The 18389-nt window shown below is 39.8% G+C and overlaps 1 protein-coding gene across 8 annotated transcripts in view; it reads left to right on the plus strand.

Moving 5' to 3' along the window:
- ANKS1B (ankyrin repeat and sterile alpha motif domain containing 1B) overlaps positions 1 to 18389 on the plus strand; it is a 416591-nt gene that overhangs the window by 358506 nt on the left and 39696 nt on the right. For all 8 annotated transcript variants that reach the window (XM_032107198.1, XM_032107196.1, XM_032107200.1 and 5 more), the window contains exons 18-19: positions 7948 to 8055; positions 13333 to 13512. In XM_032107198.1, coding sequence (XP_031963089.1) covers positions 7948 to 8055; positions 13333 to 13512 — 288 coding nt within the window. The remainder of the gene's footprint in view (positions 1 to 7947; positions 8056 to 13332; positions 13513 to 18389) is intronic.

Raw genomic sequence — 18389 nt, forward strand, 5'->3', positions numbered from 1 at the left:
AGCCTGGAGAAAAGGAGGCTCAGGGGGACCTTATAGTTCTCTGCAACTACCTGAAAGGAGGCTGTAGCCAGGTGGGAGTCAGCCTCTTCTCCCACGTAACAAGTGACAGCACAAAAGGAAAGCGCCTCAAGCTGCAACCAGGGGAGGTTTGGGTATTAGGAAGAAATTTCTTCACCCAAAGGGTTGTCAAGCACTGGCACAGGCTGCCCAGGGAAGTGGTGGAGTCACCATTCCTGGAGATATTTAAAAGATGTGTAGATGTGGCACTTAGGGGCACAGTCTAGTGTTGGACCTGGCAGTTTCAGTTCTACGGTTGGACTCAGTGACCTTAAGGGCCTTTTCCAACTTAAATGATTTCCATGACTCTGTGGTTCTGATAGCACAGCCTGAATGAAGCCATAGCCCCTGTGCATAGATCTGGCTTGAACTAGATATTCAAGACTGGAATCGATGCTTTTAATGTAAATGTTTTACAGTACAGAAAAATAGTTTTACTAAACTGAAATAATTGTGATGCAGAAGTAATTAGGTCTTCCTGCACACATGTGGTAACTGGTAAATATACCAAGAAGCTAAATGTGTTCTGAATAGCATTTCTTAACAACATTAGTTCTGATCCTTGGTCCGGGTTCTTCTCTCCAGTGTTTGGGTTTTCTTTCTGCATGTTGACAACAGTCTTTCTGCAGTCATTGTATATCTAAAGAATGTTGATGATTTAAAAGAAAAACCAAAAAATCCATAGAGGGACTTTCATTAAACTCTAGTATTAGAAGATATCTAACACTTTCTTGGGTTTTTCACTATTTTTGCTGCAATTTTTATCAGAATATATTATTTCATTATATAGAAGTAAACAATTTATTTCCAATCCTAATTATATGTTTATAATTAACTGATACTATTCCCATATTACAGAGCTTACCTTTTCATGACAGCCTTGGTTATGACTGTGAGCTAGAGTAATCTGCATTTTTACTCCAAGCAGTGAATGGCTGTTTTCTTCTTCTGATATTGTAAAAACGCTCATTACTCTATGTTATTAGATGACTTTTTAAAAAAGCTATTCATTTAGTAGACAAATGTCCCATTCTTGAAATGGGATTGAATGTTTTTTTTTTTTTTCCTTTTGCTTGGAATTAATTCTGCAATGAAATTGAATCAAAATCAGGAAAAAAAGGATCAATTTTAGAGCTATCAAAATTTTCTATAGAGATTTTTATTTTATCTCTTATTTCTCATTACATGAGCTGTATTTCATGCTTGTGTACAGATTAATGTGCTTTGCTGGTAATTGCTTATTAAAAATAGATAAATAAATTTTTAGCTCATTATGAAAGATGTTGTAGTACCAGTAACTTTAATTATAATTTATCTGCTGTGTAAGTAATCCTGAAAAATATTATGGGATAACATATTGGTATTGCAGTTGCTTTCTTGTAGTGCTAAATGATTAACATTGAAGACCTCAAGGAGCAGGTTCTCCTGGTCTCTGTGAACACACATTCTTCAGATCTGACCTGAACCAGTAACTGGGCCTGTCATTAGCTCAACACACAGGTGGAAATGCAAATCCTCAGTGGAGGGAACAGTCTATCTTCTAGGACACAATTTGGAAATGTGGTCCACCTTTCGAACTGTTTAATATTTTTTCTACTTACTTTCTTTGAAAATGGAATGTTTTCCTGTGTATACAGACCTGCTTAGTGCTTGCCATTTTTCACATAAATAATACTTGCAGCCTTGTCTCTTAGAATAGGTAATCATTGTTGTAACAATCTTGGTGTTTGCATGTATAATAGATCTTTAGGATTTCTGATTTATGGGGGCTTGAGTCTAACGTGATAAAAATCACGTATGTAATATTTGTCATTACAGCTGAGGCTTGTGAAATGATTGAACTGTGACTTATTTCTTAAGAGGCCATGTATTTAACTTTTTCATTTAAAAATTGTTTTAAAAAAACAGTGCAGCATGTAGCCTGAGACGCATCTTCAGGAGGCAAAGTGGCCAGGTATCAGTTTTGGCCAGGTCTTATTGCACTGCATTTTCCTGGTATTTTTTAAGGAAATATTAAATTTATATTTTTTTCACTGAAATATTAATGGTTATTGATTACAAGCACAAAATTACGGTTACTGTTTTTATCTTTAGTGGAGCCAAAATACTAGCACCTGATATTTTCAGTCAGCCATTTCTTAAACTAATGAGAATTTAGAAGACTTTAATGACAAAAATGGGTTGTCTGGCCAAGTCAGGACAAACATTCCAGCAGCCTTGGTAGCACCAAAGTTTGTCCTGAGAACCCACACAAAAAGTGATGAATTCTCACCTGCCTCAATCTGACCTGGGGTGGCAATGGCAACTTTACTTGGAGAAGACTCTTGGCCTTTGTTTTCTCAATGTCCTTAAATGTAAATCTGCATCTCAGTTATTTATTTGAGTGATCCAGGACCAACATCAGTTCCTCATGGTAGCGTATAGAAATGGGGCTTATGAGACAGCCTCCAGCCTTTGTGAAATGCTGTCAGCAAGACAACTGACAAATGTTTCCAGTTGGGTGAAAAATTCCAGAGGATCGTGATGCATATTTCATATCCTTATGATATGAAATCATTATGATATGAAATAATAAGTCTCTTAAAAGTGTCTTCATAGGCATAACAAACACTTGCTTCCCCTGCAGGTGTGGATCCCAGAGAAGTTGCAGCAAGCCTCTGACCAGCAGGGTGCTTTGGTGCTTCTCTGTTCCCATGTGCTGAGAAAGAGCATAAAGTATCCCCGTGTGAAAAATGCGATGGAAGTCTAATATAGTTTGACTGGATTTGGCTTTGTCTGGTATTGGTAAAGCCACTGGGCATTCATAGAATCACAGAGTGGTTGGGGTTGGAAGGGACCTTGAAGACAACTTAATTCCAAACCCCCTGCCATGGGGGCCCCCTGCCACTAGACCAGATTGCTCAGAGCCCCATCCAACCTGGCCTTGAACGCCTCCAGGGATGGGACATCCACGACTTCTCTGGGCAACCTGTTCCAGTGCCTCACTATCCTCACTATAAAGAATTTCTTTTTAATATCTAATCCAAACCTGCCCTCTTTAAGTATCATAGCTGACTTGGGCCTATTTAATTTTCAACATATACCAATTATTACACCAAATAATCTTGGTTAGTATGGGGAATATGAAGTTTTTTGACACTTTTTGTTTGTTTGGTGGGTTTTGTTTGTATGCTTGTTTTAACTGTTAACACTGAGAGCACTTCTATGAGTAGGATTTGTAAAATTGATGCTGAAAATTTATACAAGTCTGTTTAATCCTTTTTCAGATTTTCAGTTAAACCAGTCCTGTTGGTCAGGTGAGCTGTACGGTTGATCTGGGCTCACTTCCTGGGTATTCTGGGCCCTGTGGGGCAGCACTGTGGCGGGAGAGGGGTAGTAATCAAATGTATCCCTTCATCCGTAATTCCAGATAGCTTGGAGTTTATTCCAATATGACCAGCAGTAAAATGGTTAATAATATTGATTTTAGCAAATGTTTTGGGCTGTTTTCTTGCAGAAATAGGAAGATCCCACTTTTTTGGCTTACATTTACCATTTTTTCTTGAATTCTGGTGTCTGATGCTGCTACCAGAGAGAGAATCACTTGCACTGTTCCGATCACTCTTTAATTTTCCATTTCGTAGTTGGTTCCTAGTGCCCAATTGCTGCTACACATTTAGTCCAGACCTCTTGTGCTATTATGATACTGATTTTAGCCCATACAATAACTTTTCAGATTATTCCAAAAGAAAGAGAATTGATATCTTGAATTTCAGTAACCTTTGTAATATTCCAGAAAAAAAAAAAATTAGAATCATGCACTATTGGATATTATTATTCAATTAGAAGAAAAGATCAGGCAGAAGAATGTTGCAGAAATAATGCTTGTTTTTAGATGGAATAATTTGTTCATTCCAGCATCTGCATGTACACAGTCATCAGGGAGTTATTGGGCTACATGTGTTTTTTTGAAGCATCTGTCAACTAAGACAGAGATATAAATGCAAAGTGTTACATTGGTTATATTTGTGGATTTTTTACATTTCCTAGTGGAATTTCATTTTGTGTGATAATCACTGCAGAGTACGGAAGTAAAAATAAGATTAAATTTTTGTGCGTGTACCAGTTCTTTGGACAAATGACTTGTCCCATTCTCTTCTAAGTGTATTGTGACATCACATACATGAAATGGAGTAGTATCATTTTTGACTCAGGTATCCTGCTGTCAGTGTGGAAAGAAGCATGTCATGTAAGTGCTTTTTTTTTGTCCTTTTGTCCCAGTAATGAAGTAACAGGCTCTGGAGGGCCTTTAGCTACTCTGAACAGTTTGATGACGTTGTTGCTGATTCCTGCAGCCACACTGCAAAACTCATTTCATTGTTGTATAGTAAGTGGGCTACAATCCATTTGACAAAATGCCTCACTGCATGACACTTAAGTGCACTGTATTGACTGTCCTTATTCAGTGTTAGTACATTGTTACCTGATTTATAGAAATTATTTACCAGGAAAGCTAACTTGTGGGCTGTGTAAGTGCAAGATTTCTAATGGTTACCTGATACACAACATTAACACATTTCTATGGTAGTGCTTTAGGCAACTGTACCATTCCACACTGTTGACCTATATTTGTGATATTTGACATTTTTGATAAATACTGTCAAAGATAATCCATCACAGGATGAGTTTCCAGAGTTTCAGGATGTTTGTTAAACCCTCATAACTCAAATATAGAAGTGTTTCAGAAAACAGTATTTTACGTTCCTAGGTTGAGAAACAGGTTTGCCAAATAAGAAAATTGCTAGAGAGTCATTTCCAGAAGAATAAAGCTGTCTTCAGTTAATAGAGTATGTGCTCCAGATGAGACTGGGATGCAGCTGCCTGTTGCCTGAGTGATGCCTTTTCCTGGTCTTAAAATCAAGAGGCATACACAGTTAGAAGGGAAAAAGGGATTTTACCTTGGTATTTATTTTAAGAATCCTTAAGTGCACATGTCCAGGTCGAATGCACCGAAATGCACACCCCCAAAAGATCTAACATTATAGGTCTTACTAATTAACATATCTATCAAAGATTCCCCAATGAGAGGCTTGAAGGAGCCCCCCCTCCCCAAGGAGCCTTACCCTGGATGGTTCTATCTTGGTTTACAGAATGTGTTCTGGAGAGGACCTTGGGGTCTGGGGCACACTAACCCCTAACTACGAAGCTTCTAAAATGTTTAGTCTCCTAGCTTGACAGAAAAGTCTAAGAATGTAGGCTAAAAACACTAAGAATACAGAAGTTGTAAAAAGGTATAAAAGAGGTATAAAAGAAAAGGCAAAAAATCATCATGGCATCACGAGGACCATATGTTTCTGTAGGTTGCGTCGTTAACTCCCTCCCATTCACATTTGGGGCAACCACCATTATAATAGAAAAACAAAATGCGGAGTTAGATTAGCAGTGCCTATGGTGTTTAAAGATTTGTATTACTTTCAAGTTGAGAACTGTTTTTGAAATAATTTAGTCATTAAGACCCGTCTACTGATCTCTTATGTGTGCAGTCCCTCAAGACGCATGTCTTTTTCTCTCCTGTTGTTCAGCAGCTCTGTGAAGTCAAAGAGAATTGCTTTGTGTGTTTTGATATAGCTAATAAGGCAGTCAGAGTGCTGAGGACCTTGAAACAACCCAAAGAACTTTAGCTTGGCTTAAAAAATCTCTGGATAAATGATCTTGTTGATGGGGAAGCATTATGAAAGAAGCAAGTTCGCTGAAGTGCATTACTTGAGTAATGCTTAAAGCAGCTGTAGTTCATTCACGTGTTTCATATAGTTAAATACAGAGATAAACTGTGCACCCTTCTGTTTAACACTCAGTGTAAACTGAATACATAACTAAGTCTCCTGCATGCCTCAGGCATTTCTCTGTGTGCTGCATTATCTCAGCTTCACTCGTGCTTCTCTAGATTTAGACTAAAAGGATAGCACATTAGCAGGGTGGTTTGTGGGACTGCAGCTTGTGTCTGCTGCTGAACTGCAGGGTCTGCAACACCCCTGTAAGCAGCCTCTTGGAGGAAGGCCTCCATCTGCTTCATGTCGTAGCCCATCATTTTGGAGATGCAGGCAGAAAAGAGGTTATTGATGTTCAACAGTATCAGCACAGAGACATCTATCAGAGGAAGCATGGATGAATTCATGTGCACATGGATAGGCAGGATAATGGGTGGATAGGCATGGAGACCACAATAATGACAGCATGTTGCTGGACATGTTTTGAGATACTGGAACTAAGAGATGCAGCAGGGGAGTTGCTGGGGTTTGTTTGTTCTCATGAATTGTAGTTCTTAGTGCTACTGCTTAAGCTGAGGTAGTTGTTCATTTAAGATGCAGCATTTCCAGGTTTTTTTAGGGACTATTACTTTTTCTAGGTTGAGCAAGAACTTCCTCTCAACTGAAGGGTGTTGACACACGGTGGTCCTAAATATAGTGGGAAGTACTGTTTTCTGAGAGGGAATGGAGGCAGCTCTGGAGTATGAAACCACATGTACAGTCTGGAGGAGTTACGTAAGGACACTGCTGTTTGCAGAGCAGAGGCTTGCTGCTACAATTAGTGCTGCTTTACACTCTTTACACTACAGCCATTGTGGCCATTAAAGAATAGCATTGGAACATGATTTTTTTCCCCTCTAATATTTAAAATTTCCTACTCACTGCATCTGCTCTCCCTGTTTTCCTGAGAGCAGTGGTGGTTTTGTATGAGGCAGGGACACAGAGAAATACAAATGAAGAGTAGTTGCAGTAAACGTGGGGCAACTTTTTGGCAGTATTCTTGGACTTTGGACAAGCATGAGGTGTGTGAACGTATTCACTGATGGACACATTTCCATTCAACAGAGATTTTTTTCATTGTGTCTGATAAAAGTAACAGAACTCCAGGGCAAATTTTTTCCATCCTGTGTTCCTTGCACAAGGATGATTCTACATGATGCAAACTGTGGGACTTATTTGGAGATTACCTGTGTGTGTGAATCTACAGGTACAGGTAACCACAGGCAACCACCAAACCACAGCCAAAATGCGAAGAGTAGGTTTATTTCATTACCTTGCTAACCACGCCGAGTGACAGAGGGACAGGGACGTGGCTCTGTTCTAGCCAGCAGCAGGGGAGGGGAGGGGAGGGGAAGGGAGGGCTCCTGCCTCTTCATAACACAAGGCTACCCGCATGTCTGTGAGAGTGTGTTGTCTCTCCACAGGAATTCTACTTCTCAAAACAGGCAGAGGATAAACAACGTTAGGCATAATAAATGGAGTTTTCCCACACCAACATTTTTAGCATTCCCAGCTGCAAGGTCACTTTGAGCAAAACTATTCCCTCATCCTCTGCCAAATCTTCCAGTTTTAACCCTTTTCTAGCAACACTGTGAAAGGCATGGTGAATAGATTTAAAAGTGGTAACATTTATTCATTGTACAATTCCTGTTTTCCCTTCTTGCTCCCTCTAAGCGTTCACTGGCTGTTTCTCACTCTTTTCCTCATTCATCCCATGAATCACTTTAATGCTCATCATTCATTGTTTGCATGCACCTCTGCATTTCCTTCTCCAGTCTTCTCATCCCCTTCCCTTTTTTTCTTTCTGTTCTTCTGCCTTCTCTTCATTTCGTTTCTTCTTTACTCATGTTTGAGTCTATTTTTTTCAGTTTTCCACACCTATACAGGCTCTAGTTTCTTCCCTCATTTTACAGTGTTTTTCCTCTGATCTCACCTCTCATTTTCTCTGCTGATTTTTTGGCTCGCACAGCTCCTCGTCTGCTCAGCCTGTCTAGAGGACTAACTTGCTAAGAGGTTTAAAGAGAAAATGGCTTCAATCTGAATAGATCTTCATTTAATGACTGCCATGTGCTCTTTTAATAATGTGTTTTTTATATTATTTCAGGTCTTAAAAATTAGCTTGATTGGCCACCGGAAGCGTGTTCTGGCATCTTTGGGAGACAGGCTTCACGAAGATCCTCCTCAGAAACCACCTCGGTCAATAACCCTCAGGGTGAGTCCTCATGAAAATTTGTTTGCATTTCTTGACAAGTCAGCAAGGGTTTCATAACATTCACATGAAAACAGTGGCTGCTTTGAGTGGGGTCCAACTTACCTCATTTCGGAGGTGTACAATATGGACATCTTAGGCTGACCTACTCTGTCACACTTCCCTGTCTGGCCAGCGGAGATATATTGACATTTTTACAGGGTGATGCATCTGACCTGCTTCAGATGTCTGCCTTAGGATAAGTAGAATCTTAGAAGTACCAGCTTATCTTTGTTCAAGAAACTAGCTCAGGACCAGGGATGTAAAAGCTGCACATCTACATTTGCCCACAGGAATCCCAGCCCAGCTGATCGATATTGCAGGAGAGTTACCAATTTCCTTTCATGTTTTTGAATGTTTGCACTTACTTTTCCAACATGTGCTTTAGGCTTTTTTTAAGGAGAACCTCTTGAAATTGTTGAGATAAAAATGCCATTAAGGCGTCTCTGTATATCAAAAGTTTCATCATGTTTTTATTTTCATTTATATTCCCTCTTTCAGAAACCTTGTTGCAATGTCCCTGGGGTTTTTCCACACTTGACCACATTTAATCTCCTCTTATTACACCACCTTCACTCGGTTTCTCAATCCAATGTCTTTGCTTACTTGCTGTCTGCAACTCTTAATGAGTTGTGGTCTGATGACCAATTCCTACTGAGTTCTCTCCAACAGAGTTCATAGCAACATTTTAATTTTGATATTTTAGGTCACACCTTTTGCATTTGATTGGATCTGATTATTTTCATGGGGCTGCATTTCTGATGGGAATCTCATTTGGGATTAGATCTCAAAGTCAGAGAGTGTCTGTGCTCCCAAGTTAGATTTCCTGGTGTAAAGAAAAAAACAGAAAGACAGAATGAGGGCTTATTTTTAAGTGTACGTAAAATTTCGGTGACCAGCCTGTTTTCACCCTGCATATTCTCAGATGCCCCATACAGAAATTTTAGATCCCATCCCTTAATTCAACCTATTCCCAATGCCGTATTTAAAAAGGTCTGACAAGTCTTTAACATGCTCTAAGGCACACTGAGCAAACATGTGGATGTTTTTCTTGTATTTTATTTTTTAATGCATTTTGTGAATGATTCCTAATGCATGGCAGGTGTTAAAACACTCCAAGGAAAGAGAAATAGATGAAAAGGCACACTTTTTTCCTCAATGCCTTCAGTACTCTGGACTGCATAATTAATTCCTCTTCAGCAAGTGAGAAAGTTTCCACAGTCCACATTCTTGGTCAGAACTGTATATTCTCAGTTAATATGGAAGAGAAAACCAGATGTCCTCCATCTGTAGTCAAAATGATAAAAAGTAGTCTGCTGCTGCACAGCTAGAGCTACTGATGCAATGCTTAATGTTATTTATCACCTCTTGGAATTGGAGTCTTCACAGAGAATCCTAAAGAGGAGGACATGCATTTGGAATAAAGTTTTTCTTTCCCATCAACTGCTACTATGCCATTTCACGTGAAACAAAAACAACAAAACCAAAGAAAGTTTAGTTTGTAGTCTGCAATAATTTGTGTCTTGAAAGTTGGCTTAAAAAAACCGCTGCTGCTATGAGATTGATTCATATAGAGTCATAGAATAGTTTGGAGTGAAACGGACCTTAAAGATCGTCAAGTTTCAGCCCTCTTTGCCATGGGCAGGAGCACTTTCCACTAGATCAGGCTGCTCTACATCAGTAGAAAATATAGTTTGTTATTTAAAGTCTACTTTTACGTTCCCAAGCTCAAACTAAGCAATGCTAATGCTTCATCTTTTTTTTGACTGTTTTTGTATTAGCTTTTAAAATATTCCAAAGTAAAAGGTTAAATATTGAGGAAAAGCAAAAAATCTTTAAAATCTTAAAAATATCCACAACATATGTTATTCCCTGTTGTATGTTACTGTGTACTAAGGAAACACTGCTTCAATTTCAATTATACTCAAATATACTATATTCAAATATATATAGACACACTATATATCTGTTACATATATATATATACACTATATACAGATATACTTTTCTATACACAAAAGTGTAGAAATTGCTGGATCTCAGGTTACCTACGCAATCTTGCTTTCTTTCCTGGAGTGCATGACAATCTTTAATTACAGGACCAGTGTCCATGTTGTTTATGGGAGCCCTTCCTCACCCAGTCAGCACTGGAGGCTGGAATTTATACTGGAGGACCAACAATTTAGGCAGAAAATTTGGAGGAGAAATGTTACAATGGTAATGATAGTTTAACACAATTGTTAGTTCACTGGAGACAATTCTGGGTTTTTTTAGACAAACACCTATGGGACATGAAGTGTACCCAGGCAGCTTGGGGAAGGATCTTTTAAACTCTCTTCCAGCCCTGACCTTTGTGGTTCCAGCAGCAGGTCTGAGAGGGGATGAGGCAGCTTTTGACAGTGGAATATATGGTCAGACATCCCTGCAGGTCATGTGTCCTTGCATTCACAGCTGGGTAGAAACATGGCAAGAGTACCTGGTGACTAACAGTAGCGTGGTACTCGGCCATGGTAGCACCTGCAAGGGTGTCCATGCCTGGTCTGCAGGTTTGTTTAAGGAGATGAGAAGGTGGGTGGGAGTGAGGAAGAAGAATGAAGGAAGAATGGGAGAGAGGCTCATGATTGAAGGAATAGCTGTACCTATGAAAATATAGATTTACACCTGTTTTTTCCACAAAAAACTTGGATAATGAATGGGAAGTTATTTAATTGCCTCCTGAAGAGTCACTAATTGTATGTTACTGACAATCTCCATATTTGACTAAAGTCTTGAGTCTGATTTATACAAGTGCTGAGCACACAGTGCTGAAAATCAGATCAACAGAAGTGGAGTTTGTAACTCAAGCACTTGGGAAATCGAGCAATAGATGTTGTAATTGAGTGACTGGTACTTTCTAACGTTTGCCTGTGTGTCTCAGGTCACCCACACTAAAGCAGTGATTATAAAATGCCAGAAGTCACAGGGTGTGGTGAAAATGAATTGATTGACATTTGTAAAGCACTTATGAGCATCATGAATATGATGATATTAATCATCGTGTCTTCAGAGCAGGATTTGAAAAGAGTTTAGGAGAGAGGTTCGGGGCCATGAAATGAGGCAAGAATAAAATACTGACTACACGGTAACTAATGATAACGCGGTGCTGAGGATATGACAACATGCTGCACAGTTGAGGATCCATCTGTGCTGTGAAGGACAACTTTGAGAAAATAGCATAAAGTCATACAATGACATACTGTTCCATAATGCAGAGGCATGGTAATTCTTTCTTGAGTTGGTATTTCTTGTCTGTATTGCCTTGCCAGCAATCTTCCAATATAGATCTCGGAGTGAATTTCCTCTTCATATGCAGTTTGATAAAATATGAAAAGCTCGATGAGGGCTGGAATCTCTGTGTTCATCTGTCAGTTTGATACACTGGTGGCCCTATCAACCTGCAACAGTGGGTGAATCCTGATTCAGAGCAGAGATTCTGCAGTAGGTAGCAGTCACTGGAGAGGATCTTGTTTGGTGCCCCTGTACTCAGGTTATTTTCAGAGCAGAGGTGTGTGCACCATGTTGTTAGGCCCAGGGAGGGTGGGTTTTAGAGATTATGCCTCACCAAACTTCCTGAGCATGTGCAGACTACAGCTTTTCAGAAGCTTTTAACTGGGCCAAATGTAGGTGGATTTTTGTGAAGGAGGGAAAAGATTATTCCTAAGAGGAAAACACTCTTTTCTTTGCCCTGGGAAATGTCAAGATCATAAAAATGTCAGATCATAGAAAAGCTAGAGAATTTTTTAAAAAAAATTTTAATCCCAGTTAATTAAAAATTACTAAAGAGCTATATTTTCCTAGCATTTTTCTTGTTGGCAACATGAAAAATACTAATCTATTACTTTGATTTCAAGGAATAATGTCATATAGACTTCTACACTTCAAATATTGACATCAGGCGTTACTATGACTGGAACTTTCCTTTCCATTTGGAAGAGATTGCAACTCTCTGATTTCTTACAACAGATCTTGTTTCTTAACAGCATGGAGTAAAGTACCTTGATGCTTTTCAGAACTGGGCTTGCTTCAGTGTAATAATGCATGAATCATCCACTTTAATTCTCTCTTTAAAGAAAAACGCAGCACTTTTTTACCTTCCCCACTGGAGCAGGTTTTGCTTGCACCACTATCTTCAGGTCCCCTCTGGTTGCTCTGTGTTGAAGTAGAGCATTACAGCAGCAGGCGGTTTGGAGAATCTCTGCACTGTGTAAACATACTCCTGGGTACATTCTGCCCAGTAACCTACATCATGAGAGAGGAACATTTCCCATTCAGTTGCTGTGACAGAGTTTTCCTGCTCACACCGGGCAGTAGTCATGCAGACTGTCTGGACAGTACACTGTAGCTCCCTGCTCCTGCTGATGGAGCTCCAAGAGAGTGTGGAATGGTGGACCTGGACACCAATGTTTGTAGCTGGTATTTGAACAAGGGATGTGATGTGCTGTGCAGGAGAGTAGGTGTTTCCAAACATACACACGATGTCTGGCTGTGGGCGGTGTGGTGGCAGATCCTGGCAAAATGTGTACCAGGAGGAGCTGTTTATTTATTAGGTAGAGTTTATGTATCAATTCAATGTGGTATTTGCACACTGACTGATACAAGGCTACAGTTCAGTACAGGTAACAAGAAAAGCAGGTAAAATATTTGTACTCTGATGCTTTCATGCATTCCAGGAATTGGTATTTAACTTGTGTCTGATATCTGGTACTTCAAGTTAAAATGGATGTTCTGCAAAACCTATAAAAATTGCAACAAAGTGTCTATACTGCGTAAATGGACACGCGTTTCTTTTTTCCAGCAAGAGATGTTGCTAGTGTTCAAATCACTTTCACTGCTCAGAGCAGCTGCTCAGAAGTGGTGAGAATGTATTTCATCTTACAAATAGCTAGTCCTAAATCATGGCTTTTTTGGGCCTTGGCAAGAAGTAGCTCACTGTTTTATCTCTAGAAGAGGGTATATATTACACAAGGAGGTTTTTGAGAGGAAATTTGCCACTAGTTCTTGTAAATAGTGAACTATTTTTCCTTCTACATGGGCTCTGCACTTCAGGTAGGAAATCTCCAAATTCCATACACAGTAACCTCTACTGCAGGAATTTTTCCATAATTTTTTTAGTTTGAGCCATTCAAATGCACTTATAAATGTGTGATTTGAAGTCAGCAATATGCTGTTCTTCTTATGCTGCGTTTTTCTTTCTCTGTCCAGGAACCCAGTGGTAACCACACTCCTCCTCAGTTGTCTCCATCACTTAGCCAAAGCACTTTCACTACTGGTGGCTCCCTGGACGTTCCCCACATTATCATGCAGGGCGATGCAAGGAGAAGAAGAAATGAAAACTATTTTGATGATATCCCGCGGTCAAAGCTGGAGAGGCAGATGGCACAGGTAGGACTAAAACCAGTGCCATTAAAAGGCTGGGCTTTGCTGCTTTTGGTTACAGGACTAATCCTGACCATAGCAGTAGGTTGTAAATGAAGGCTGAGTTGTAAATAACAAATGTTAACAATTTTTCCAAGCTGTCTGTTCCAGCTGTCTATATTTCAGTTAGTGTAAATTGGTGTGTTGGTGTATAATTTCCCCTGAGACGTGGAGGTTTGGGGATGTTTAGATGCCTGGAGGCTGAGATGAAGGTGGCTTCTGTGCACTAGAGTGCACAGTCTTCCCCCAGCACTGACTCTGCCTCTTTGTAGTAGGGTGCAGATTCCTCAAATTCAGAGGAATAAGATGGCGTCAGTTCACTGCTGGAAACTCAGAGGACTTGAAGGGTGATGATTGCTGCATTCATTAATGGGAAGGGTCAGCATTCTGAAAAACTGTGATCTGGGCATATATTTTTATTATTTAAAAAAAAGATTTAACTATGCAAAAATTCATTTGAACAGCACTAAACTCAACTGGATGTTAAATCAAACTGTTCATGAAAGAAAGCTTAAAGTAGCCTCCATCTCTATATTTTTTTCCCCCCACCACTGAAAGAGTACAGATAATTTTAAATTAAGCATGCATTGAGCAGAGTGATGCCACAGAACCATAGAACCACGTAGGATGGAAAAGACCCTTAAGGTCTTCAACCCTTAACTCAGCCCTTCCATGTTCACCACTAAACCATGTCCCAAAGGGCCACGCCTACATGATTGAACCACTTCCCTGGACAGCTCACTCCAATGCCTGACCACCCATTCAGTGAAGAAATTTTTCCTAATATTCAACCTAAGTGCAGTAGATTATACATGGACACCCTGTTGGTGAAAATGCTTTAGAATGAACTCAACTGGTTTTTGCTGATACTGATGATGATGAAAGACAGCCAGGTCTTAAGCTGCATGCTGGAAATAGGACTTTGACTTGCTGTCAGAAGCAGATGGGCAGCCAGGGCAGTTCCTGGAGAGACTCATTCCACAAAGGAGAGGGTTGCTGCATGCTTCCCTGCATGAGGCTTCCCAGCAATGTTTCTGCCTGCCACAACCCAAAATAGAGCCTCTGTCCAAAATTCAGCCTCAAAATGGAAACAGCTATGCAAATAACTGTGTTATAATGAACAAAAGGCTGCAGTCTGTCAGCTAATTACATGAACAAGAAGTAATTAAATAAACAAAGAAAACAAGGTGCTGCCATTACCTGGGAACACAGAAACAAATTGAATTCCATTTGTTCAGAGAACATTTCTAGGAAAGTGAAATTGCATTTGGTTGGGTGGAGCTGTTGCCTTGCCCTTTTTTAATCTTATTTTCTGCTATATAATCTTCTTGTACAGAATTAAGGAGAAAGTTGCTGAGTGAATGAGCTTCTTTTCAAACCAAAGTCTGCTGGGCTTCTGTGGCAAGAGTAAGGCTGAGCTGAAGTCCAGCAAAGAAAAGACAAGTTCTTAACATGAAAATATTTTTTGAAGGTCATGAAATTTAGGTGTTTGAGCATAAAATGAACGCTTGCTCGTGGCTGAGTAGACTTGTTTGTCTAATTAGTTCATTTTATCACTTCGTTCACAAATCCCTATACTCACTACCTCTTTTAGTCACTAACATTGAAGACAAAAAATAAAACAAACCAAACCAACAAAAAACCCCTATGCTAACAATTCTTTCTGACTCCGTTTCACTCCTTTCTTTTACTGATATTCCCAAGAGGTATGACATACTCTCATAAATGACACCTGGAAATTTTCTTTGTGCTGTTGAGTACTGCATTTCCAGAAGGACTGTGGTACATTGTACGCCCAAGGACAAAACTGAGCAGCTATTACTTACACCGCTCCAAACTCCTCTAGAACCAATTAAGTGCTTAAGGGATTTTTTTTGTTGTTGGGCTTTTTGGGTTTTTTTTGGTTGGTTGAGGGGGTTTTTTTTGCTGGTGTGGTTTTGGGGGCATTTTTTGTTGTTGTTGTTGTTTGGTTTTTTTGGTTGGGTTTTTTTGTTGTTGTGGGAGTGTGTACCCACTGAATGGATGACTTCAGTGCCTTCTCTCTAACTTTAACCATGGAATATAGCTGTCATCCTTTGGGACTCCAAAGGGGAAAATGGATTCAGATGAAATCCATAAAACAGTGGTTTGTGTTGTTCCCTGAGCTCCAATCTGTTTGAAGTCTTTTTCAGCTCTGCCCCCAAATTCTGCATTCCTGATGTATGTAAAATTCCCTTTGACTTTAATGGGAAAGTCAATGACTCCCTCTGGTGATCATTCTCAATAAATTGGACTCACCCCATTAAGAGGCTAATCAGGGATTTCTTCAACCATTCTAGCCCAAAAATAGATTCTTAAATTTATTTTGTTCAATATCTGCTCTGCCAAAATGAACTGTATTTCCTTCAGTCTTTTCCCCCAAAGCCCCTTTGAAATTAAAAGTAAAATAATTGTTTCTGCAAAATTAAGGAGATCCGACTGCTTCTTAACATGAACCTTCTGCTCTGTATATTGTGGGGGGTTTGGGGTTTTTCTTTTATCTAGCAACTTTCTCCTTGCAGTTTGCTGGTTCCTTTGGCTTGTGTCAGATCAACAGCAACTTCTGAACTGATACTAGTCCAGCTTCCCAGCTAGAATACTTCTCACATATAGAATGATCTAGAGGGATTATTTGAATTGCTTTGAGGATGTTCCTCTGTCTTAGTCCTTTCTTTGCTAGGCTGTTTGCATGCTGCTGTATGAATCTGCATGTTTACTGGATGCTATAGTACACAAATGTGCACAAACACATCTTGGATGCTGTGATGGTTTGAAAGTGTTTTAAGTGTGTTCTTGATTATGAGATTAATGGGCATTTTTATGGCCTTGAAGAGAGAGGCGAACACGGTATTGGGAACTTATTTATTGTATTGCTTTCATGAACTTGATTTTATTTCAAAAATGTTAGAATAAGACTATCTTATGCTTAATTTAAAATCTAAAATCTGAAGATATTTTGAAACTGGATGTTTCCATCTTTACTATGGCCTGTGTTGTCACGAAACTGGTACAGGGAGTCATCAAGCATGTTGATCTTTGCATCAATCAACCAGTCTTCCTTAAACAATGAGAACCGCAGGTTAAATCTGTTTTCCTTTGATGTGCTAGATGGGTTTAAACAGTTCTCTAAACCATAATCAAATCTGCTTGTAAGTAATACAACTCTTTGTTTCCTGGAGGAAGTACTGATTTAAATTTACTTAATGTGGGTGGTTTTGTCTCAAGGCCAGCGTGTACTTTCATTCGCAGCTCCCTAGCATACTGTTTGTGACCTAAGGGGAAAATCATAATATAAACAATGAGTCTAACCAATTTAGATTCCCCAATGGAATAGGTTTGGTCATCCAACCCCCTAGTTGATCATCCAGCTCCAAAAGTCTGTGATGTCTGGTTGTATAAATCATAACTGCCAAAATGGTAATACAGAAGGTTGTGAGATGGTTTGTTTTCCAAAAAAAAGGAGAAAAAAAAAATCTAGAAAGAAATGAGTAGTCTGAGTCATCACTGACTGTGGATGTTGAATTCTGAGCCTGCAAACTGTAGGTTAGTACGATCAAATTAACGTAGTTTAAAATAGCTGAGGTTGTTCTTAAGATTGGCTGAACCTTTAAAATAGAACTGAAATCATGCAGGCAAAGCTTGAGTACTTTGGAACCAAAATCGGTAGGAGGAGGAGTCCCACTGAAGGGATTGGGCTCTTTGTTCAGCCCTGAAATAGTTGCAGGGAAGAACTTTGGAGGTCCAAAGGAATCGTAGCTAAGTTCATTAAAATACATCAGTTAAAATGTCACCTTTTTAGGTTTTGCAATTCTCCAGGCAGGAGAGAAGCTTTAGGTACTAGCTGCAAGCATATTCCAGACTGCCAGCCCTGAGGCTGTGGCTATTTATTGCGCCAGCCAGTGACATATGGTGCTTTTAGCCACCCTGGTCCATAAGACCTCCTGCCGTGGTGTTCAGAGCTCTGCACCCTGCCCTGAGCCAGGAGTGAGGGCCAGGAACATCTTTCCCATGGCAGGCATGCAGGGAGATGCGGGAAGCACCCCTGCCCACTGCACTCCTTGCAGAAGGAGAGCTGGGACAGGCTTCCCCCTGATGCTGTGACACGCCCTCCCCATGGTGCTGAACCTCCGGCACAGCCCGAGCTAGGAGAGGTCTGTCATTTTGGGAGGCAGTGGGCGGGAGCCTCTCTGGGGCTCTGGGGACAGCTCCAGCGTGTGTCTGCCTCTGGGAGGACAAACTGGTAGTGAGTCAGAGTAAGCCTCCTAGTGGGATAAACCTAGTCATGGGCAATATGGGGGCACCCCAGTGAGTTGTGATGGAAGGAAGAGATCTTTTAAGATCTGAGAGAGTTGAAAAAATTATTCACAAATGCTGACAGGAGAAGTTCTTTCCCAGAGTTGCTGAACTCAGACTTCATTTTGAAAGCCTTTCTGGGTTCTTCAGTCACATGGTCTGAGTGCTCTTGTGGTTTTTTTTAAGTTTTTTTAAGATTTTTAATTTTTTTTTCCTAAAACACAAGATAGCTAAAATCTAAGGTCATTGTAATGACTGCACAGTAAGTTTGAAGTAAATCTGTCCTAAGCATTGGGATTCTGCCTTTTATTTTGTAAGATACAATAATTCATTGCTGGGTTAGGATTGATAAGTAGGGGACAATCATTTAAATGGTTTGAGTACAGCAGATCCTTTACCTACAGAAGAGGAGAAATGTCATTTAAAAAAAGACAGAATTAGCAAAGGCAGTTTTATATTAAAATTGTGAAATATTTTTGCTTCTTTCTAAAGTAATACCTTCAACTCAGCAATGTCTTCCAAATACTTCACAG

This window comes from Corvus moneduloides, chromosome 4 (genome assembly GCF_009650955.1).
Source record: "Corvus moneduloides isolate bCorMon1 chromosome 4, bCorMon1.pri, whole genome shotgun sequence".
Lineage (NCBI taxonomy): Eukaryota > Metazoa > Chordata > Aves > Passeriformes > Corvidae > Corvus > Corvus moneduloides.